The 22,750-nt window shown below is 43.5% G+C and overlaps 3 protein-coding genes across 3 annotated transcripts in view; all 3 read right to left on the reverse strand.

Moving 5' to 3' along the window:
* LOC118658047 (protocadherin alpha-C2) overlaps window positions 1-22,487 on the reverse strand; it is a 164,099-nt gene extending 141,612 nt beyond the window's left edge. The window contains exon 1 of the mRNA XM_036312925.1: window positions 20,003-22,487. Within this exon, the coding sequence (XP_036168818.1) occupies window positions 20,003-22,396 (2,394 nt within the window). The 5' untranslated portion in view covers window positions 22,397-22,487. The remainder of the gene's footprint in view (window positions 1-20,002) is intronic.
* Window positions 4,303-6,732, reverse strand: LOC118658053 (protocadherin alpha-3-like). The gene has a single exon (XM_036312932.1). The coding sequence runs from the start codon at window positions 6,709-6,711 to the stop codon at window positions 4,303-4,305; it is 2,409 nt and encodes an 802-aa protein (XP_036168825.1). The 5' UTR covers window positions 6,712-6,732.
* On the reverse strand, window positions 10,558-13,048 carry LOC118658051 (protocadherin alpha-2-like). The gene has a single exon (XM_036312929.1). The coding sequence runs from the start codon at window positions 12,961-12,963 to the stop codon at window positions 10,558-10,560; it is 2,406 nt and encodes an 801-aa protein (XP_036168822.1). The 5' UTR covers window positions 12,964-13,048.
* Window positions 22,488-22,750: the final 263 nt, after the last annotated feature.

Genomic DNA, 22,750 nt, shown 5'->3' on the forward strand with positions numbered 1-22,750 from the left:
GCTTCCAACAAAACATTTTACTAAACAAACATACTCATTTTGTCCCTGTCTAAATAACAGCCATCATTTCCAAACTCTTAGCAAAGCAACTTGCCCCATTTTATAATCATTTAAAACTTCCTTGACTAGTGAAGACTTTCATGATTAAATCAATTGGGCAGGCACCTTTAATTTCTTTTATATGCTACAGCATCCAGGTTGGATCACTTGGACCATTTATTACATTAATTTCTCTTTTGTGGATATTTTTATATGTATGTCTGATCCTCTTTTTTGAAATATAAACTTTTAAAGAGAATAGTTGTGTCTTTTTAAAATATATTTTCATTGATTTGAGAGAGAAAGGGAGAGGGAGAGATAGAAACATCATTGATGAGAGAGAATCATTGATCACCTGCCTTAAGCCTGCAACCCGGACATGTGCCCTTGACCAGAATAGAACTCAGGACCCTTCAGGCCATAGGACGATGCCCTATCCACTGGGCCAAACCAGCGAGGGCAATAGTTGTGTCTTATAGTCTAAGTAGCTCAGAATACTTAAGTAGTATTTGCTGAACATGTACCCAATAGAATGGTTTGGTTCTCTTCAATTGACTAATAAAATGCATTAAATTAAGGTAGTCACATAGCTAGTCAGGAAAATATGATGTCTCACCAGCCTCTATAACTTTCCAGAGATACAAATATATTATCCTTAGGCATTACCCTAATTAATACATTAATTGCCACATTGAAAACCTTGGATTTAGCTTAGTTTTCATTCCAGTTTCTTTTTGTTGTTGTCGTTAATCCTCACCCAAGGATATTCTTTCCTTTGATTCTTAGAGAGAGTGGAAGGGAGGTGGGGAGAGAGAGAGAAACATCAATGTGAGAGAGACACATGGATTGGTTGCCTCCCACATGTACCGGAGCGGGGATCCAGCCTGCAACCAAGGTACTGCCCTTGACCAAAATCAAACCTGTGATCCTTCAGTCTGCATGCAAAGCCACCACAGAGCCAAACAGGCCAGGGCTCATTCCAGATCATAGTCATGATCTTTGAGACACCTGAGTTTTAATAGCCAATGAGTAAGTACCAATTAATACAGCACACTGTAATTTGCTGACCTAAAGAATTTTAATACAGAAGGGCATGCTGGTAGCCATTTAAACGTTCTTTGTCTCTTATGTTCATAACCCTCTTTCCCCCTTTGTTGTCCAATTGTCTAGGACCAAAAAAAAAATCAATGTAGTGAAAATAGCTTTAGTCTCCCTTTTATGAAGAGCCACAGTCACAAATTTTTTTTCTGAATTAAAACATTAATCAGCCCTAACTGGTTTGGCTCCATGAATATAGCGTCAGACTGTGGACTGAAGGGTCCTGGGTTTGATATGCCTGGGTTGTGGGCTCCATCCCCAGTGTGGGGCATGCAGGAGGCAGCTGATCAATGATTCTCTCTCATCACTGATGTTTCTGTCTCTCTCTCCCTCTCTCTTCCTCTCTGAAGTCAATAAAAAAATACATTTAAAAAATAAATAAATAAACCAGTCTGGCCGGCATGGCTCAGTGGTTGAGTGTTGACCTATGAACTGGAAGGTCACGGTTTGATTACCAGTCAGGGCACATGCATGAGTTGTAGGCTTGATTCCTCAGTGTAAGGCCTGCAGGAGGCAGCTGATCAATGTCTCTCTCTCATCATTGCTGTTTCTATCTCTCTCTCCCCCTCCTTTCTTCTCTAAAATCAATAAAAACATATTTTTTAAAAAACACTTAAATCAGAGTGGTTTCACTGTTTGAGGACCCAAACTGCAGATTTGTACTTTGTGATCATGGGTGTCAAACATACTGGAAGAAAGTGAAAAGAACTCTCTGTCCATTTATTTTGCAGAATAATTAAATACATAGATGAGAATGCAACAGAATAGAAACTATTTGGAATTCACCTGGTATAGCAGCAATACATCCTAAAGAGAAAAACTCACAAGTCTTTAAAATGTCTTATTAGCTGAGAACTTAGTAATATGAAGAGGAGAGCTTGATTTTAAGACTGCTGTCCTGGGAGACAAGAACTTTTCATGACCCTATTATTTATAACTAGAGACCCGGTGCACAAAATTCGTGCACTCACGGGGGTCCCTCAGCCCAGCCTGTGCCCTCTCGCAGTCCAGGAGCCTTTGGGGGATGTCTGACCGCTGCAGAAGTGGGAGAGGCTCCCTCCACCACTACTGCACTTGCCAGCGATGAGCCCAGCTCAAGGCTTCTGGTTGAACAGCACTCCCCCTGTCGGAGTGCACTGACCACCAGGAGGCAGCTCCTGCATTGAGTGTCTGCCTGCTGGTGGTCATAGCAACTGGTTGTTCCACCATTTGGTCGACTTGCATATTAGCCTTTTATTATATAGAATAGGATGAAAACGAGGCCTAACAAAACAAATAGTGAACTGAGGTTGGAAATGTTGTCACTAATACTGGCTAGATAGAGAGCAGCAAAGAATAGTGCCCGAAAAAAGAAATGAAAGGGAGAAAGAGAGGGATTGTCTCACTATTTTATATGTTAGCCTCCCTCCTGGAATGTAATTGAGTGTTAAAGAGATTTCAGCAAGGAAGCTTGAACAAGGAGATAGAAAGTTATATTATACTAAAGGCCTGATGCATGGATTCGTGCACCGGTGGGGTCCCTCGGAGTGGCCTGCCGGGATTGGCCCAAAACCAGCAGTGCAGTGCCACCTGCCAGTCCTGCCTGCTGCTCTCGCTTATCCCAGCCCCGCTGCGCCTGCCGCTGACTCGCATCAGATGGATCCAGAGAGGCTTGCACCACTGCAGCAGCGCTTACCAGCTGTGAGCCCTGTATCTGGGGTCTGTCGGTCAGCTGAGTGGCGCTCTCGCTGTGGGAGCGCACTGACCACTAGAGGGGCAGCTCCTGTGTTGAGCGTCCTCCCCCTGGTGGTCAGTGTGCATCATAGCGATGTGTCAACCAGTCATTCAGTTGACCGGTTGTAACAGTTGCTTAGGCTTTTATATATATATAGATAACTTGTGTGGAAATTATTTCATATAATTGTATTCATTGGAGCCCATTTCTCTCCCATGAGCAAGGTCTGTATTCTCCATTTTGTTTTTTATAAATACTAGATTTATAAATACTAGACAGTTCTCTAGTCTCTAATATGCCCAAGCTTTGGTTTCCAGTGGCAAGAAACTTGAATGGGAGCCCAACTCTTTGCTAGGGGAAATAACCAAATATCAATTAAGGGTATGACTAAAAAAAATAATCTGACTTCCACTTTATTGGTGCAAGTTATTGGGAGCTTTGTACTTCCTACATGACACACATTAATAGACAGGTTGGTGTTCAGAGGAAGACCACCAACAATGGCACTGACTTACTGGACTTTTTGGATATTAGCATCCTTAATAATGTATGCGAAAGATGGTAGTGATTAATAAGGTTTTTAGTATAATAGTTTTTAAATTATATGCAAGTATTACTTTCAACAAATTGTTCAAATGGAAAATAATAATTCTTAACAAGATTAATAATATTCTTTCAAAAAGAATATTTTCTAAATGATGATATAAAGGGAAGGTTACAATTTCACTTCCTATTGATTTCTTAATGCTTACTATTAAAAATAGTGAGAAAATGAATGAACAAAATTACAATTCTAAAGCAACAAAAATGATTCTGTTTATTTTTCACCCAGTTGGGAAACTAGCAACAATGCCCATTAGTGAAATGTGAGCATAAGTTCTGAAACAAATTAATTTCAAGTAGAGCAGAAGAACTGAGATTCCAGATGAATGAATAAATGAGCAATAGAAGCTCAGTAAGAGATTACAGATTTAATAAACTAATATTGAAACGGGAGATATAAGAGCGTAATAAAAAGAGGGTGGTAAGCATTCAGGGTGGATTCATAAAATGGGCCAGTGACATTTGGACTGAAATCCAGTAGGAACTACAAATGAAAAGTGGCCAAAGCTGTTGAAGCGTGGTGTTGAGATTTGTACACCACATTTGGAGTCAAATATTCTAAACAATGCAATTTATCCAGAAAAATATACTTAGTTCCTATCCGACCTTTAGTGATAAAATAATCCTACTACTGCAACTACTGGAGGGGGAGGGACATCTGCAAGTATGGTTCTCACTTCTTGCTGATTTGGTTCAAAAACATTAGTCACAAGATGTTTAAACATCTCAACCACAAAACCTGGAACTGGAAAACTAATTACAAAACACATAGAGCAATAAGTTGTAAAATGTGTCCAAAGGAGTCGAAATATTGAGGAACAAAACACAAAGACATTCTGGAAAGGATTTTAAAAATTACTCACTTTGGCAGAAACATCAACATCCACATTCAGCTGCTCTTCTGTATCCCCGCTAAGTGGGCCAGGAGGAAGGCTAGGACTAAAAGCCATGAGGTCTGTCTTTGGCGGCCCCTCCCCAGAGCACACCCTCCGCTGCCGCTGCTGGGAGGAGGACCAGCTGCCCACCGCGCTGGAGCACACCAGCATGGCCTTTCCGGGCCCGCGTGCACCCTGAGTGGGCGGCGCCGAGCACCGCAGGGCCGTGTACAGCAGCAGCGTGAGCACCAACAGGCTGGACACCGCGCAGATGGCGATGATCAGGTACACGTTCACATCCAGTAGCGCGGTCTCCGAGCTCACAACACCCGCCAACGCCTTCGACCGGGTCTTTGGCGCCTGGTTGCTGTCCACCAGCGACAGCAGCACAGTGGCCGTGGCCATAAGCGCCGGCTCCCCGTGGTCCTTCACCAGCACCAGCAGGCGCTGCCGCGGAGAGTCCGCCTCGTCCAGGGCGCGCGTCGTGCTGATCTCGCCCGTGTACAGCCCCACGCGGAACGGGCTGCGCGCACCACCCGCCGCCGGCAGCAGCTCATACGACAGCCACGCGTTGTAGCCCGAGTCCGCGTCCACCGCGCGCACCTTCGCCACCACGTGGCCCGCGCCCACCGACCGCGACACCAGCTCGCTCACAGCACCGCCCGGGCCGCCTGGAGCCGGAGGCAGCAGCGCGGGCGCGTTGTCGTTCTCGTCCAGCACGAACACCCGCAGCGTCACGGTGCTGCCCAGAGGAGGCTCGCCCGCGTCGCGCGCGCTCACCTGGAACTGCAGCAGCTCCAGCTCCTCGTGGTCCAGAGGCTGCAGCGCGGACACCTGGCCGCTCCCCGCGTGCACCGACACGTAGCTCGACAGCGCGCGCTCGCCCACCCGCCGCTCCACCAGCGAGTAGGACACCCGCGCGTTCTCCTGCGCGTCCGAGTCCCGCGCCGACACCGTGAAGATGTGGCGGCCGGGCGGGTTGTTCTCCTTCACGAACACCGTGTACTCGGGCTGCGCGAACAGCGGCGCGTTGTCGTTCACGTCGGCCACCTCCACGGACAGGCTGGCTGTGGACGACAGAGAAGGCGAGCCCCCGTCCCGCGCTGTCACCACCAACTCGTAGTGTGACACCTTCTCGCGGTCCAGGGCGCTGTCCAGCACTAGTGAGTAGTAATTCTTGAAGGTAGACACCAGCTTGAAGGGAACATGGGGTGACAGGGTGCAGGTTATCTGCCCGTTGTTACCAGAGTCGAGGTCAGACACGCTGATCAGGGCAATGATCGTGCCTAGTGGAGCATCTTCTAATACAGGTAACGATAATGATTTGATAACCAACTCAGGCACGTTATCATTTGTGTCCAAAATTTCCACTAGAACAGTGCAGTGATCTGCCATTGGGGGCGTTCCTTTATCTGTCGCTTCTACCTGGATTTCATATAACTTAGTTTCCTCGAAATCTAAGTTACCTTTTACACTGATGTATCCATTAACCGGGTCCAAGTGGAATTTTGACAGAGTATCTGCTGATGTGTCTGTATTGAAAGAATACACAATGTCCTTATTTACTCCTTCATCCAAATCAGAGGCGTTAACAATCACTGCTAGGGTACCATTTGGTGCATTTTCGGATAATCGGACTTTATAGACCGACCTCTCAAATGCTGGGGCGTTGTCGTTTACATCTAGAATGGTGATCATCAGTTGAGTAGTGCCAGTGAGCTCAGGTTTCCCACCGTCAACCGCCATTATTAATAAGTGATGCTGGGGCGTATCCTCCCGATTTAAAAGTTTTTTCAACACGAGACCAAGGGATTTAATTTCCTTATCATTTCTTTTAACATCCAAGGTAAAATATTCATTGGAGCTAAGAACGTAGGTCAACAGCGAATTCGCTCCTATATCTGAATCTGATGCGCCCTCTAGCGGAATCCGAGAACCAGGTGGCCGGGATTCGTAAATAAACAATTTTTTTACAGCCACTGGGAACACCGGCGGGTTGTCATTAATGTCCTTCACCTCCACCTCCACGTGGAAAACCTGCAGCGGCCTCTCCACCACCACCTCCAGGTGGATGCTGCACTCCAAGCTCCGCCCGCACAGCTCCTCGCGGTCGATCCGAGAATTCACAAACAAAATGCCATTCTGCAGATTTACCTCCAGAAGGTCCCCGCGGCCCTTGGACGCCACCCGGAACAGGCGGGGCACCAGCTCCGCCAGCTCCAGCCCCAGGTCCTGCGCGATGCGGCCCACGAAGGTGCCGTGCTTGGCCTCCTCGGGGACCGAGTAGTGGACCTGGCCGCTCCCCGCCTCCCAGATTGTGAGGAGCAAAAGCGAACACAGTACTCTCCAGGCTCCTAGACCTTCTCTGCAGGAAAACACCATTGCAACCCTTTCCCAAATATCTGGTCTCTCTTGCCTGGATCCAAAATTTAAAAAGTAATTCGAGCTCCTTATTCTTCATTTCTTATAAAACCTTCCCATGCCGGTATTTCAGAAATGGCGAGGAAAAGTGACATCTGCGTACCGTAATCCACACTGTGCATCTTTTGTGGGGAAAGACCTTGTGGTGGACAGCGACATCATGTGGCTAAATGTGTATTGTTTTAAATAAATATATTCTCTTCTTGTACTTCGTTTGAACTTTCGCAAATTACTATTTTTATTGTAATTTCCTTCAGGCACTCCTCAAAGTCTTTATATTTTACCAGAATATATCCTTAGAACTTTTATTTTAATTTATTACTTTCAATTCTGCCAATCCATGACATAGAGTAAAATATAATAAAATTAATTACTGTTGTAAAAGCAGTGGGCATCTATTGGAAATAATTTCCATTTGACAAGCACTGTTCTATTTGTTTTAATGGAGTTATCTCACCAAATTTCGCAACAACCCTCTGAGATACATATTAATATGTTTCACATTTTACAAACAAGGAAGTGGAAGCACATACAGATTAAGTAACTTAAAAATGATATTAACTGATGGTGTTTGGATGGGATCTAAATCAGATTGAAGAGCTATAATTTTAACTGATTGGCCTCTAAATCTACATTTTATTTAAAAAACCAGGATTTTGATATTTGTGACCATTAAAATATGAGACATTGAAAATATGTGTGCACATATATCCATATATACATACGTATTTACTTCTATATTATTTAGTCAATTGCTAATTTGCCACATATGTTCACTTTATTATTTATTTATTTATAGAATGTCTATAAGTCATTCATGTGTCTTTTATCTAACAACTATATCCTTGTTAGATGGCTTAACTGTTATTTATAAAAAGATATACATAAGCCAGAAGTCAGTCTTTTACAGTGTGGTTCTTTTGTAAATTTGCTTTTGTTTCATGACAACACTGTGTGATTTGGATATTTGTTACATTCACATCACACCAACTAAGACTATATTAGTTTTAATATTTCCACATCATTTATATTTTTTGATTTACCTATATATCTTAAAATGTCAGTAACATGAAATAACTGTGTATTTAATCATCTCCACTCTATAAATCTCTGGATTCCAGTTTCTTAAAATTTTCTTACTTGGAAGAACTGGTGATTTAACCAATCAGTAAAAAGAGAAAAGTAACTTTAGCACAGGATTCACTACTCAATATATGTAAGATGAGGCAATAAAATATTCCAAAGATCTCTGTGAATTCAGTGAGAGGCATGAGTTCTCTGAGCATTTGGAAGTTGAGCAAAGAAAGTCCAGGGGAAAGGTTGAATTTACAGAGGTAAGAGAATGTCCAAATTTTTGTTTATAATCAGACCTTTTTTAAATGAAATCAAACATGTGAATTAAGTATTAGAAAAAAATTTTCATACTAGTTTTTTTCTGTGTACTTATTGAATGCAAGCCAGGATTGCAACTTACTCATATTTTATCATTCATATTTAGAACAGAATGATCAATTAATGTTTTAATGAATAAATAAGTAAACATTTTAAATTAACTTTAAGTAATATAAGTAAACAGGTAAGTGACATTAATAATATTTGTTAATATCAAATTTACAAATTTCTAACTGACTATTGTACAAGGTCATGAAAAAGAAGTTAACACTTAATAATTATTTTGAAAAGCATGGGCCTAGGAAATAATTATAGAGATCAATATGCTAGTTCTTTGATAAATCTTGAAAAAGTAGTGAGTTTTTAAATGAGAAACAAACTTAAAATTTTAAAAGATCATGTACTTCATATTAATTATTATACAATTAATTGACAACTTATTGTAATACCATACATTGTATGACATTTAAGCGTGTACTGATGCAACTTAAGGAAAATGTAAATAAGGAATAAGAAACACTAAAACTTACCTAGCAAAAAATAATGTGACTCCTGGAGGTCTGGGTACACTGGATATAGTTTTAAAAGTTTTCCATTTAACTACAGTAGAAGTGTAGTGCCCAGACCTCCAGTAGGAAGAACTCCACCTGACCATTCATACATGCTACACACAAGTCTCAAGGTGATGTGTAGCTATGATATTCTAGGTGGAAGAACTCCTCCCAAGAAAAAGCTTCTTCCTCATTTGTTCAAGCTACTTGTTTATCTCTGTAAATATATAAAGCCTTAGATTAACCTTTCTGATTCCCGGGAAGCATATACTCTGAATTTTGAGGCTTATCAATTATAAGGAACTAATAAGTTTCCTGTAGGAACAGACTATCCTTAAATGGAATTCAAAATCTCCCCACCAAACTACTCAATTCCTGTAAAAGAAGATCCCAGATGGAAGTTGATATTCTGGCCTCTCTGCGAAGGAGCTATGACTAAGATCACTTCGTGGGCCGAACCGGTTTGGCTCAGTGGATAGAGCGTTGGCCTGCGGACTGAAAGGTCCCAGGTTCAATTCCGGTCAAGGGCATGTACCTTGGTTGCAGGCACATTCCCAGTGTGGGGTGTGCAGGAGGCAGCTGGTCGATGTTTCTAATTCTCTATCCCTCTCCCTTCCTCTCTGTAAAAAAATCAATAAAATATATTAAAAAAAATCACTTCGTGGAAATTATTTCTATGACTGATCAATATCCACATACATTTGGAGGGAAATCAGCAAATAACTAAGAACCAAATAGTAGAACACTATTTTATTTCACCCCAAGACATCTTCCTTTAGTTGAATTTTTTAAAAATTTCATTCCCAAACAGATTAAAGATGAATTCAGTGAGAGGCATGAGTTCTCTGAGCATTTGGAATTTGAGCAAAGAAAGTCCATAGGAAGAGGTTGAATTCACAGAAGTAAGAGAATGTCCAAATTTTTGTTTATAGTCAGACCCTTTTAAAATGAAAGCAAACATGTGAATTAAGTACTAGAAAAAAATATTTCATACCAGCTTTTTTCTGTGTACTCAAGCCAGGATTGCAACTTACTCATATTTTATCATTCATATTTAGAACAGAATGAATTATTAATTAATGTTCAATGAATAAATAAAAAATTTAAATTTACTTTGTCAAGTAATATAAGTAAACAGGTAAGTTACACTAATAAGTATTAATTAATTAATTAATTAATTAATTAATATGGGGCCTCTTTTCTCAAAAAACTCTCTATTGTGCCTTAAAACTCCCCAGGAGTTTGCAAGTGTGAAATCTCTATCCCAAATAACAGTTTATTTTACTACTGAAAGCCATACCAAAGTGATGCCATGGGTAGTAATGACCTACGATAGATAATTTTGGAGGGCCTATCATTAAAAGATCCGTTACGGCTGTTTTCAAACACAAGGAAAAGAGAAACTAATTTAGGAACTGTTTATACAGATAAAGTCAAATTAATTTTTGATTAAAAGAATAATGTAGGACATATCCAGATATATAAGATAGTCTTATTCCAAGATATTCTTACAGAATGAACGGATGTGTAATACGGGAAATGCGTATTATATAATCATACTCTATACTTTTCTTCCACCTGGGATTTTTAATTTGGGAACAAATATTTACAGGCAATGCTAAGTTTTCACATTTTGCTGAAGTGTTTTTTAATTCTTAAAGGCCTTATTATTCATGGAGAGATTCAATTATGTAAAAGCCAAAATGTAAAAATAACAAGCCATTGAGTAAATTATTCTCAATGCAAAAAAAAAATCATCTCCAATTCATTCCATGTGCATTAAGATAATGATATAAAGACAGAGCTTTTAGTGGAAATAACGAATAAATGAAATAGAACAATTTTAGAATTGAGAGGAAAAAATTTAAAAACTCACCTTTCCTAAGTGTTCCGATTCTGAGGGTTGTTGTCTTTCTTCGGCGGAGCCAGGACCCTGAGGTAGGCTGGGGCTGAAGGCCATGAGGTCCGTCTTGGGCGGCCCCTCCCCAGAGCACACCCTCTGCCGCCTCTGTTGTGAGTACGACCAGCTGCCCACCGCGCTGGAGCACACCAGCACGGGCTTCCCCGGCCCGCACGCACCCTCCGTGGGCGACACGGAGCACCGCAGAGCCGTGTACAGCAGCAGCGAGAGCACCAACAGGCTGGACACCGCGCAGATGGCGATGATCAGGTACACGTTCACGTCCACTAGCGCCGCCGTTGCGCTCGCGGTGCCAGAGGACTCTCGCAAAGAGGCCTTAGGCGCCTGACCGCTATCCACCAGCGACAGCAGCACAGTGGCCGTGGCCATAAGCGCCGGCTCGCCATGGTCCTTCACCAGCACCAGCAGGCGCTGCCGCGGAGAGTCCGCCTCGTCCAGGGCGCGCGTCGTGCTGATCTCGCCCGTGTACAGCCCCACGCGGAACGGGCTGCGCGCACCACCCGCCGCCGGCAGCAGCTCATACGACAGCCACGCGTTGTAGCCCGAGTCCGCGTCCACCGCGCGCACCTTCGCCACCACGTGGCCCGCGCCCACCGACCGCGACACCAGCTCGCCACCTACCTCGATGCCCCCTCCGCCCGCCCCAGGCGGCAGCAGCGCGGGCGCGTTGTCGTTCTCGTCCAGCACGAATACCCACAGCGTCACGGTGCTGCCCAGAGGAGGCTCGCCCGCGTCGCGCGCGCTCACCTGGAACTGCAGCAGCTCCAGCTCCTCGTGGTCCAGAGGCTGCAGCGCGGACACCTGGCCGCTCTCCGCGTGCACCGACACGTAGCTCGACAGCGCGCGCTCGCCCACCCGCCGCTCCACCAGCGAGTAGGACACCCGCGCGTTCTCCTGCGCGTCCGAGTCCCGCGCCGACACCGTGAAGATGTGGCGGCCGGGCGGGTTGTTCTCCTTCACGAACACCGTGTACTCGGGCTGCGCGAACAGCGGCGCGTTGTCGTTCACGTCGGCCACCTCCACGGACAGGCTGGCTGTGGACGACAGAGAAGGCGAGCCCCCGTCCCGCGCGGTCACCACCAACTCGTAGTGTGACAGCTTCTCGCGGTCCAGGGCGCTGTCCAGCACCAGAGAATAGTAATTCTTGAAGGTGGACACCAGCTTGAAGGGGACGTGAGGTGATAGTAAGCAGGTCACCTGCCCGTTGGCACCTGAGTCGCGATCAGACACCATAATAAGAGCAATTACTGTGCCCAGAAGAGCGTCCTCTCGGATCGGAAGTGAAAGAGATGTTATTGAGACTTCTGGTGTGTTATCATTGATGTCCACAATTTTCACTGAAATTTTACAGTGCCCAGTCATTGACGGAATTCCATTGTCATATGCAAGGACTTGAATCTCGTAGGATTTCGCTACTTCATAATCTAATTGTCCCTTAGTTCTGATTTCCCCTGTGCTGGGGTCTATTTTGAACTTGGTCTTTATAGTGGAGGGCACATCACTACTAAATGAATACACAATCTCGCTGTTTGATCCTTCATCCGCATCAGAAGAATTTAGTTTAATCACTAACGTTCCGTTTGCGGTGTTCTCTAACAATTGTACTTTGTAAACTGATTGGTCAAAAGTAGGTTCATTGTCATTCACATCCAATATATTAATAAACAATTGAACGGTGCCCGTGAGCTCAGGTTTGCCGCCATCCGTAGCCACCAGTAACAAATTAACCGCGGCAGTCTCCTCTCTGTCCAGAGATTTCCTAAGCACAAGAGACAAAGACTGGCTTAGTTCATCATTTGTCTGTATATCTAGAGAGAAAAACTCACTGGAACTGAGCTTGTAGGAAAGAAGAGCGTTTACTCCGATATCTGCATCAGTTGCTCCCTCTAGAGGAAACCGCGAGTCAAGCAGCTTCGATTCGGAAAACCCAATAGTCTTGACCGACATTGGAAATACAGGCGGGTTGTCGTTAATGTCCTTCACCTCCACCTCCACGTGGAAAACCTGCAGCGGCCTCTCCACCACCACCTCCAGGTGGATGCTGCACTCCAGGCTCCGCCCGCACAGCTCCTCGCGGTCGATCCGAGAATTCACAAACAAAATGCCATTCTGCAGATTTACCTCCAGGAGGTCCCCGCGGCCTTTGGACGCCACCCGGAACAGGCGCGGCACCAGCTCCGCCAGCTCCAGCCCCAGGTCCTGCGCGATGCGGCCCACGAAGGTGCCGTGCTTGGCCTCCTCGGGGACCGCGTAGTGAACCTGGCCGCTCCCAGCCTCCCAGGCTGCGAGGAACAGAATGGAGAGCAGCAGACGCCCGACCTCCGGGTCCTTTCTCATAGAAGACACCATTACCAATCCTCAGTGAGTTGATCAAATTAGAAAATCATGGTTTGTAAAATGTGAAATATTCTCCTCTCGTCTCCTGCTTCTCTTATTGTTCCGCTTCTCTGGAACGACGATGGGGCTCTGGGTGTTTTTCCTCCTAGAGAACACTCTGTGGTAGACAGCGACATCACGTGGCCAAAGGTAGGCATTACTGCTTAGCCTATAGATTTAAAACTAGACTATTGTCTGGTCTGTTTATTCATAACTTTCATCTTTGAAAAATAGCTATTTTAAACTCTGGAATATATCATTTCCCCTTTTTATTGGGTTAAAACACATAAAATTTACCATCTCAGCCGTTTTTAAGTATGCAGTTTAGTATGGTAAGTATATTCACATTGTTGTGAAACAGATCCCCACAACTTTCACCTTACAAATCCGAAACTCCATACTCACTAGACAACTCCCACTTCTCCACCACATACCGCCCACACCATTCTACTTTCTGTTTCTTTGAATTTAATCAGTTTAGTTACCCTATATTAGTGGAATCACACAGTATTTGTCTGTGACTGGCTTATTTCACTCAGCATAATGGCCTCCAGTTTCACCCTTGTTGTAGCATGTGATGGGGTTTCCTTCCTTTTTAAGACTGAATAATATTATGATGTGTGTATATACCACATCTTGTTTACCTATTCATCCCCAGGTGTGTATACGCCACATTTTGTTTGGCTATTCATCCATCTGTTCATGGATATTTGGGATGTTTCCACCTCTTGGCTATTGTGAACGATGCTGCTATGAACATGGGTGTGAAAAATCTATCTTTCAGACCCTGCTTTCAATTCTTTTGGCTACAGTATGTCTTTTTTTAAACCATTTCTTCAAGTAATGCACACAGGAATCAAAGGGTACTTCAATCAATTGTTGTTTTTGTGATTTAACTTTGTTTTCTGAACTGTTTGCAGATGTTTGAAAGTTAATAATTTCTCACTTGGAAAATGTGTTCTTAATTTAGGAATATTCCATTTTATACTACATTTAAATATTTGAATAGTATAATTGATCCCTTTCTTAGAGCTAATGCTTTTATTAATTCTTAATTGGCCCCTTCACACAAAAGCAATATAAAAATAAGATAAAGATAACATAGGGAAGAAAATAAAATGAATTTAGGAGTGGGTCAGTGTCCAACATACATAATAATCATTTTCAGTTACTCTAAGGTCACAAATTTTTCTTTCAGAAAGAGGAAAAAGTGTCCATAAAAGAACAGCAAAAACATTTTCTAAAGAAAAACTAGCTTTTCCTGGTGCTAAAAATCAATACTAATTTCTCTCTTGAGTCCTATCTTAAGAAACTTATTCACACCCTGTATGGAAGTGTATGTTTATTTTAATCATACTCTAGTAATGAACTGACTTAAGAAAGCAGAGCATCACTTACTGTCTTATACATGGAAATGGATAATTATTTACTGGTTTCAGGCAGAGCTGTGTATACACACTTCAGTATCTCCACATTTATGCTTTATTTTCCTCTGCTGACCTCTTTCTCACGTAGGCTTTTCCCATGTGATGGCAAAATGGCCAAAGTAGCTTTTAGTCTACATTTAGTGACTCTCAATAGAAAGCGCCCGTTTCCTGATAGTCCCAGCAAAAATCCTAAAATATCACTTCCTTTGACCCAGTTTCGATGGCATATCTTTCCTTTAGTCAATAGTTGTGATGGTTCTCACTTGGCCAGACATGGGTCACATATTCATTGTTGAAGCCAGGAGATGAAAATGGCAAGGCTGCTCTTGTGAAGTGAAGGCCAAGGCAAGACCTCATGTAAGCAAATTCTCTTGGATCTTAAACTGATTTCACATAGCTACAGACTGGCCATTACATCACTCCGTAGTTGCAATGCAACTGCATGTTTTTAATACCCAGTAATTTTGACATACAGTGGCCAACATACTGGCTACTATTGACATATTAAGAAATTATGCCAAATATTAGCTCTTGGAAATATAGCTTAGTTAAGGCAATTTTTGTAATCCCTTAAGGTAATTTTGCTGGGTTTTTGGAATAACATGGCTGGGGGTATGAGGTGTATTCTGTTATTCAGGGTTTCTGAGGATCTAGCATATCTCTCTCCCTCGGAGAAATAGAGTGCTAATGCCAGAAATCCAAGCACATTTCCTCCAGTGGGGAAAAAAGAATGAGAATGCGTGCTGAACAAATACCACCCAGCTTGACATCTCTTGACATCTGTAGTGGGTTGAATAGTACACAACCAGATCCTTAGCACGTGACTTTATTTGGAATAAAGATATTCATGGATATAGTTAAGGTAACTCTAACATCATCCTAGATTAGGGTTGGCCATAATCAAATGACAGGTGTCCTTATAAGAGACAGAAAAAGAAAAGATACACAGAGACACAGGAAATAAATGTGAGGCAGAAATTGGAGTTATGTGGCCACAAGCCCAGGAATGCCAGGAACCACCAGAAACTGGAAGAGGCCAGGATGAATTTGCCCCTAGAGCCTTCAGAGGGACTGTGGCCCTGCCAGAACACCTGGATGTTGGACTTCTGGCCTCTAGAACGACGAGAAATACATTTCTGTTGTTTTAAGACACAAAGTTTGTGATAATTTGGTGCAGCAATACCCTTTGCATTTATCAAAATGAACTGTCAATTCCCTAAGGTTTATGTGTCTGAGCATTTATTCTTGCAATATCTTCATCTCAGTCTTTCACAAAACTACAACAAAGCCCTAGAAGGAAAAAAAGAAGGAATGGACACTAAGCAAGACAACAAGAAGAAGAAAAAGGAAGAGGAGGAGGAGGAGTGGGAGGAGGAGGAGGAGGAGGAGGAGGAGGAGGAGGAGGAGGAGGAGGAGGAGGAGGAGGAGGAGGAGGAGGAGAAGGACCTAAAACATTTTAAATGTATTTTTTTAATGATTTCACAGAGGAAAGGAGAGGGAGAGGAAAATGGAAACATCAGTGATGAGAAAGAATTATTGATTGGCTGCCTCCTGCATGCCCCCTACTGGGGATCAAGCCTGCAACCCTGGCTTGTGCCCTGACCTCCTGGTTCATAGGTCAATGCTCAACCACTGAGTCACAGTGGCCAGACCCTAAAACATTTTAAATTTTTTATTTTTTTTTTTTTACCTTTTATAAAAAAAAAAAAGAAACCACAACACAATAATTTTTCCCACGGGATCCAAGTTATCTAATCTGCTTAATGGTCAGATGCCTTAATAAAAAAAAAAAAAGTCAATAATAGCGCTGGCCAGTCACTCAGTGGTTAGAGAATACTCCTGCAGACCAAACGATCACAGGTTCAATTCCTGATCAAGGGCACATACCTTGGTTGCAGGTTCTGCAGTCCTGGTAGGGGCCCATATGGGAGACAACCAATTGTGTGTCTATCACATGGATGTTTCTTTCTATCTCTCTCTCCACCCCTCCAGCCTCCTTCACATTCTCTCTAGAAATCAATAGAAAAAATATCCTCAGTGAGGATTTTTTAAAAAGTCAATAATAATGTTCTATCAATTGTAATGCTCTCCTCTTAAAATTTATTCTGTTCACATTAGCTTAATGACACTGGAATCCCAATGAATATGTTGCTGTACACTGACTATTTCAGTTTTCCCTCTAAAATAAGCACAATTGGCCCTAGCCCATTTGGCTCAGTGGATATAGCAACGGCCCTCAGACTGAAGGGTCCCGAGTTTGATCCCAGTCATGGGCACACACCTTAGTTGCAGGCTCGATCCCAGACCTTGTTTGGGGTGCATGCAGGAGGCAACCAATTGATGTGTCTCTCTCACATCAATGTTTCCCAACTAAATTAATTAATTAAAATAAAATAAACACAATTGTATTTCTGGCTCCTGCAAGGTCTTCTGCGGTTATGGGAGACTACCTAGGACAGCTTTCCTCCACATGGTGACTCAGCATCCCAAACTGCCTCCAGATTATGGCATCTCAACATCAACCTGTGTTTTCATAATTCCTGCAATGTCATAAAACTGCACAACAGAGTCTTGCACTGGCAATTACATACTTCTGCTAGGAATTGAGACACATCCACATTTCATTGGTCAAAGAAAATCACACCTCAAGGAAACAGGGAAGGGAAATCCTCCAGTGTTCCCAGAAGGAAAAGAAATATTGTTACCAAAATAAATAACTACTTCTCATTCTTATCTATTTGTGTTCTTTTTTAAATATGTTTTTATTTCTTTTTTGGAAGAGAGAGAGAGAGAGAGAGAGAGAGATCAATTGGCTGCCTCCTACATGCCCTGTACCAGATTGGGAAACAACCTGCAACCTGGGCATGTGCCTTGACTAGGAATCGAACCGTGCACAACCTCCTGGTTCATAGTTTAACGCTCAACCACTGAGCAACACCAGCCGGGCAATACCTTACTTTCTAATTACATAGTTATACCAGAAAATAGAGTTACACTTCTAATCTTGAAAAGGAAACGTTTTGGGTTTTTGTTGGTTTTTTGTTTGTTTGTTTTTTAGAGAAGGAACATATCAAGAATTAGTCTTCTCAAGTGCCCTGCCTTGCATTTTAGGTGATGTAAAAATAGTACTTTCCCACAAATGAGATCACACTGGTATCATCATATCAAGGTAACTTGAAAATAAAATTATAATTCCTAAAATCATAATCATGAAACGAAAACTAATTACCGAGATTGAAGAATTAAAAGATAATAATGTATGTGGTTAACAAGATTTTGTTTCCCTTGGGGTGTTTGAAAATTGGAGCCTCCATAGGAACATGAGAATAACTGTTATTCTCAGTATGTACAGCATGATGATCCTTGTCTAGTGTTTTCAGATAGACAACAAAGCTGTGAAGCTACTAACTTTAATGGATAATTAATATTAACCAAAATTAATCCAGTTGCACAACAATGATTATCTGGTAAAAGATCTTATCATATAAAACTTCCTATTCTGAGGATCTGACCATTTTTCAGTCAATAAATTTCCTAAATGACTGACTAATTTGAAATGTAAATATACCATGAAATAAACACTAAAGAATAAGTTTTGCCATAAATCTATATTATTTTATGTTTTTATTAATACTAAAATATTGTTTGAATAACCCATTAATCATAGGAAAGGACAGGTGAAAAAGTAAGAAAATAAAGCAACTGGTTCGTCTTTTTAAAGAAGAGAGGAATTAATATAATACATTTTCTGAAAGAAATCTTATAAAGAAAGATGAAACTATTGAAAGTTGTGTTAACTACTCAAAGATTCTGAAAGAGACAAGAATATTAACCACCAATGGGAATTCCATTCATATTTATTTGTTTAAAGAAATACTTAGTAACAAATCTCTCCACAATAATCTTGTTCTCCATTCCAGAATTACCTTTTCATTAAAAATCACCTTTTTAAGCCCACTTCTTTTAGTTTAGTGATCATTAACCAATATTTGAGATTTACCTTCAAGTTAAAACCTTCAACTAACCCAGAAAACTTTTTACCTTTACAACAATAATCAATATACAGGAAGAACTGTTGAGCATCAGTCTAACACTTTCTTTTTGTCAGTGATCCCAATGTATTTATGTGAAGGCATGTCTGAATGTCTTCAGGCCATATTCAAAAAAGGCTATTGGTATTCGTTAAATGATGCTCAATTCCATTAATAATCTTATTGTTAACCTCTCTGCGAAGCATTATTAGATAACTACTTTTTCAACCTATATAAATTCTTCAAGAAATAAATTGTGCTAGTTTAGCTTCAAATGCCAGCTTGTAACTCAAGTTTTTCTGGCTTGATAGAAGAAAATATATGTTTACGTTTTCCATACTATTTATGATTTTTAGTTCAGCTTCAAAATATAGTTTTCTCTATTTATCCCAATTGTTTGATCATTTTAATTCACCTTTCCAGGACATTTTCCTCTACTTGACTATATTTTGCTTTAGCGATGCAATGAGAAATACATATACTTTCTGAGTACTATTCACATAGATGGGGGAAACCTTCATCTGCTTTGTTTCTAAGAAAGCTTGCTGATAACAGTCAGCATTTTATTGCCTCTTTTTAAAAAGTCATGACTACTCCAGCTGTCTCAGTGGTTGAGCATCGACCTACGAACCAGGAGGTCATGGCTCAATTCCATGTCAGGGCACATGCCTGGGTTGTGGGCTTGATCCCCAGTATGAGGCACGCAGGAGACAGCCCATCAATGACTCTCATTGTTGATGTTTCTATCTCTCTCTCCCTCTCCACTCCTCTCTGAAATCAATAAAAATAGTTTTTAAAGTTATGAATAGAACAACATCTCCCTTTATAAACACCCTGCTATACAAAGAAAATGGAAAAAGCAATATTATACTAAATCCAAGTCTTTTCATAACCCAATTGTTATTTTAAATAGGTGAAAACAGGTTTAAACTTGTTATTTTAAATACAATGTGTTCTCCTTCCCACCCCCCAAACCAGAGACCTTCCCTATCTTGTTTCACTGTTGCTCTGTCCCTAGGTTCTACAGCAGGGCTTAGTATATAAGAGAGTTATGTGCTTGTGGAATGGATCCATAAATAAACATTGTCTATGGAGGAAACGCTAAGCCTGAACATTAGGAAATATAGCTATGGGAACAGAGTAATGCGAATGGGCAAGAGAAATTAATTTTGGTCAAAGACTTAACACTTCACTATAAGGTTAAAGTAATAAACTTGAAAATGTCACTGTAATTGACTACGTTCAGATCCTGTGTTAAATGTAATCAAGACTACTTAGTATTTTCTGTGTGTATTCTTTTTAAGTAGGATGCTTTTTCAAAGAATACTTCAATTTGTCCCTACATTTTTGTTGTTGTTGTTGTGCTTGTTATTTCTATGTTCCATTCAGGATGCAGCTGTAAATAATAACATAAATACCTGTGTTGAATGGTAAGATTTCTTTCAATTTTAGTGGACACTTTGAATACATTCTAAAAAGTCACATTTAAAAAGGTGATTATATAAGTTAAATTAAAAAAAAAAATTAAAGGCAAAGCTTGAAAGTTGGACTTACATTACCAGAATGTTCCGAATTTACTTCTGGGTGTTCATTTTCTTCCGACATATTCGGACCCGGAGGAAGACTGGGGCTGAAGGCCATGAGGTCCGTCTTGGGCGGCCCCTCCCCAGAGCACACCCTCTGCCGCCTCTGTTGTGAGTATGACCAGCTGCCCACCGCGCTGGAGCACACCAGCACCGGCTTCCCCGGCCCGCACGCACCCTCCGTGGGCGGCGCGGAGCACCGCAGAGCCGTGTACAGCAGCAATGAGAGCACCAAAAGGCTGGACACCGCGCAGATGGCGATGATCAGATACACGTTCACGTCCACCAGCGCCGCCTCCGCCTTCGCAGCGCCAGGAGACGTTTGGGAGGAGGTCTTTGGCGCCTGGCTATTCTCCACCAGCGACAGCAGCACAGTGGCCGTGGCCATAAGCGCCGGCTCGCCATGGTCCTTCACCAGCACCAGCAGGCGCTGCCGCGGTGCATCCGCCTCGTCCAGGGCGCGCGTCGTGCTGATCTCGCCCGTGTACAGCCCCACGCGGAACGGGCTGCGCGCACCACCCGCCGCCGGCAGCAGCTCATACGACAGCCACGCGTTGTAGCCCGAGTCCGCGTCCACCGCGCGCACCTTCGCCACCACGTGGCCCGCGCCCACCGACCGCGACACCAGCTCGCTCACAGCACCGCCCGGGCCGCCTGGAGCCGGAGGCAGCAGCGCGGGCGCGTTGTCGTTCTCGTCCAGCACGAACACCCGCAGCGTCACGGTGCTGCCCAGAGGAGGCTCGCCCGCGTCGCGCGCGCTCACCTGGAACTGCAGCAGCTCCAGCTCCTCGTGGTCCAGAGGCTGCAGCGCGTACACCTGGCCGCTCCCCGCGTGCACCGACACGTAGCTCGACAGCGCGCGCTCGCCCACCCGCCGCTCCACCAGCGAGTAGGACACCCGCGCGTTCTCCTGCGCGTCCGAGTCCCGCGCCGACACCGTGAAGATGTGGCGGCCGGGCGGGTTGTTCTCCTTCACGAACACCGTGTACTCGGGCTGCGCGAACAGCGGCGCGTTGTCGTTCACGTCGGCCACCTCCACGGACACGCTGGCTGTGGACGACAGAGAAGGCGAGCCCCCGTCCCGCGCTGTCACCACCAACTCGTAGTGTGACAGCTTCTCGCGGTCCAGGGCGCTGTCCAGCACCAGAGAATAGTAATTCTTGAAGGTGGACACCAGCTTGAAGGGGACATGGGGTGTCAGGGTGGAGGTCACCTGCCCGTTGACACTGGAGTCCCGGTCGGACACGGAGATGAAGGCAATGACAGTGCCGAGGGGGGCGTCCTCTCTGACCGGCAAGGACAAGGACCTGACCGCCAGTTCCGGAGCATTATCATTTACATCCAGCACTTTCACTAAAACCTTGCAGTGATTTGACATGGGAGGACTTCCTTTATCAACTGCTTTTACCTGAATTTCGTAGGATTTTGTCTCTTCATAATCCAATTTACCAATTAGCCTAATTTCTCCTGAGCTGGAATCAATTTTGAAGTTCTTTCTAATGTTCACAGGAACATCACTGCCAAAGAAAAAGACAACTTCTCCATTTACACCTTCGTCAGCGTCAGAGGCATTTAATGTGGTTACTAATGTCCCATTTGCTATAGTTTCCAATAAATGGACTCTGTACACGGCCTGAGAAAACAATGGGGCGTTGTCATTAGCGTCGAGCACCGTTATCAGCAGGTGAACTGTACCTTCCAGCTCAGGTTTGCCCCCATCCGTGGCTGTCAATAATAAATGAAGTTCTGGTGTTTCTTCTCTGTCCAAAACTTTCCTCAATTCAAGCGCAAGTGACTTACTCAGCTCATCACTTGCCTGTATATCCAACGAGAAATAATCACTGGGGCTGAGCGTATACGTTAGAAGAGAATTGGTGCCAATGTCGGCATCAGCAGCGCCCTCTAGCGGGAAATGCGATCCCAGCAGTCTAGATTCGGGAATAAATAACCTTTGTTCTCTCTCTCTGAAGACCGGTGGATTATCGTTAATATCCTTCACCTCCACCTCCACGTGGAAAACCTGCAGCGGCCTCTCCACCACCACCTCCAGGTGGATGCTGCACTCCAAGCTCCGCCCGCACAGCTCCTCGCGGTCGATCCGAGAATTCACAAACAAAATGCCATTCTGCAGATTTACCTCCAGGAGGTCCCCGTGGTCTTTGGACGCCACCCGGAACAGGCGCGGCACCAGCTCCGCCAGCTCCAGCCCCAGGTCCTGCGCGATGCGGCCCACGAAGGTGCCGTGCTTGGCCTCCTCCTGGATGGAGTAGTGGACCTGGCCGCTCCCCGCCTTCCAGATTGCAAGAAGCAGAAGAGAGAGCAGCAGGCGCCGGGCTCCCTTGCCTCCTCGCCTGGGATACAGCATCGCAGAAGCACTACACTTTTCGTACCTCTCTCGCCTTACTTCAAAATCATGTCTTTACTTCATATTTTTAGTACTTCCTCTCAGCGTTCCTGTCTTCTCTCGGGCGGTGACAAAATGGAGCTTCCTCCTTTAGTGTTGGCGATCAAACATTCCCACTGACAAGATTTGGTGGTATACAGCGACATCATGTGGCTGACTGTAGATTTTTAGATCCGTTCATTGATTTCCAAAATAGCCTCATATTCATTTGCAATTTACGCAAGGCAATCATTTTCAATTTTATATCCTTTTAAAGGCCCAGACATTTCAAGTGTCACTTGAGAGTGTGTAATTCAATATTTTCCTTTAGCTGTT

The sequence above is a fragment of the Myotis myotis genome, unplaced genomic scaffold, assembly GCF_014108235.1.
Source record: "Myotis myotis isolate mMyoMyo1 unplaced genomic scaffold, mMyoMyo1.p scaffold_m19_p_6, whole genome shotgun sequence".
In the NCBI taxonomy this organism is placed as follows: Eukaryota; Metazoa; Chordata; class Mammalia; order Chiroptera; family Vespertilionidae; genus Myotis; species Myotis myotis.

Bases quoted from the DNA above. Each gene is read 5' to 3' on its own strand.
- LOC118658053 (XM_036312932.1), bottom strand. From the start codon at position 6,711: ATGGTGTTTTCCTGCAGAGAAGGTCTAGGAGCCTGGAGAGTACTGTGT.
- LOC118658051 (XM_036312929.1), bottom strand. From the start codon at position 12,963: ATGGTGTCTTCTATGAGAAAGGACCCGGAGGTCGGGCGTCTGCTGCTC.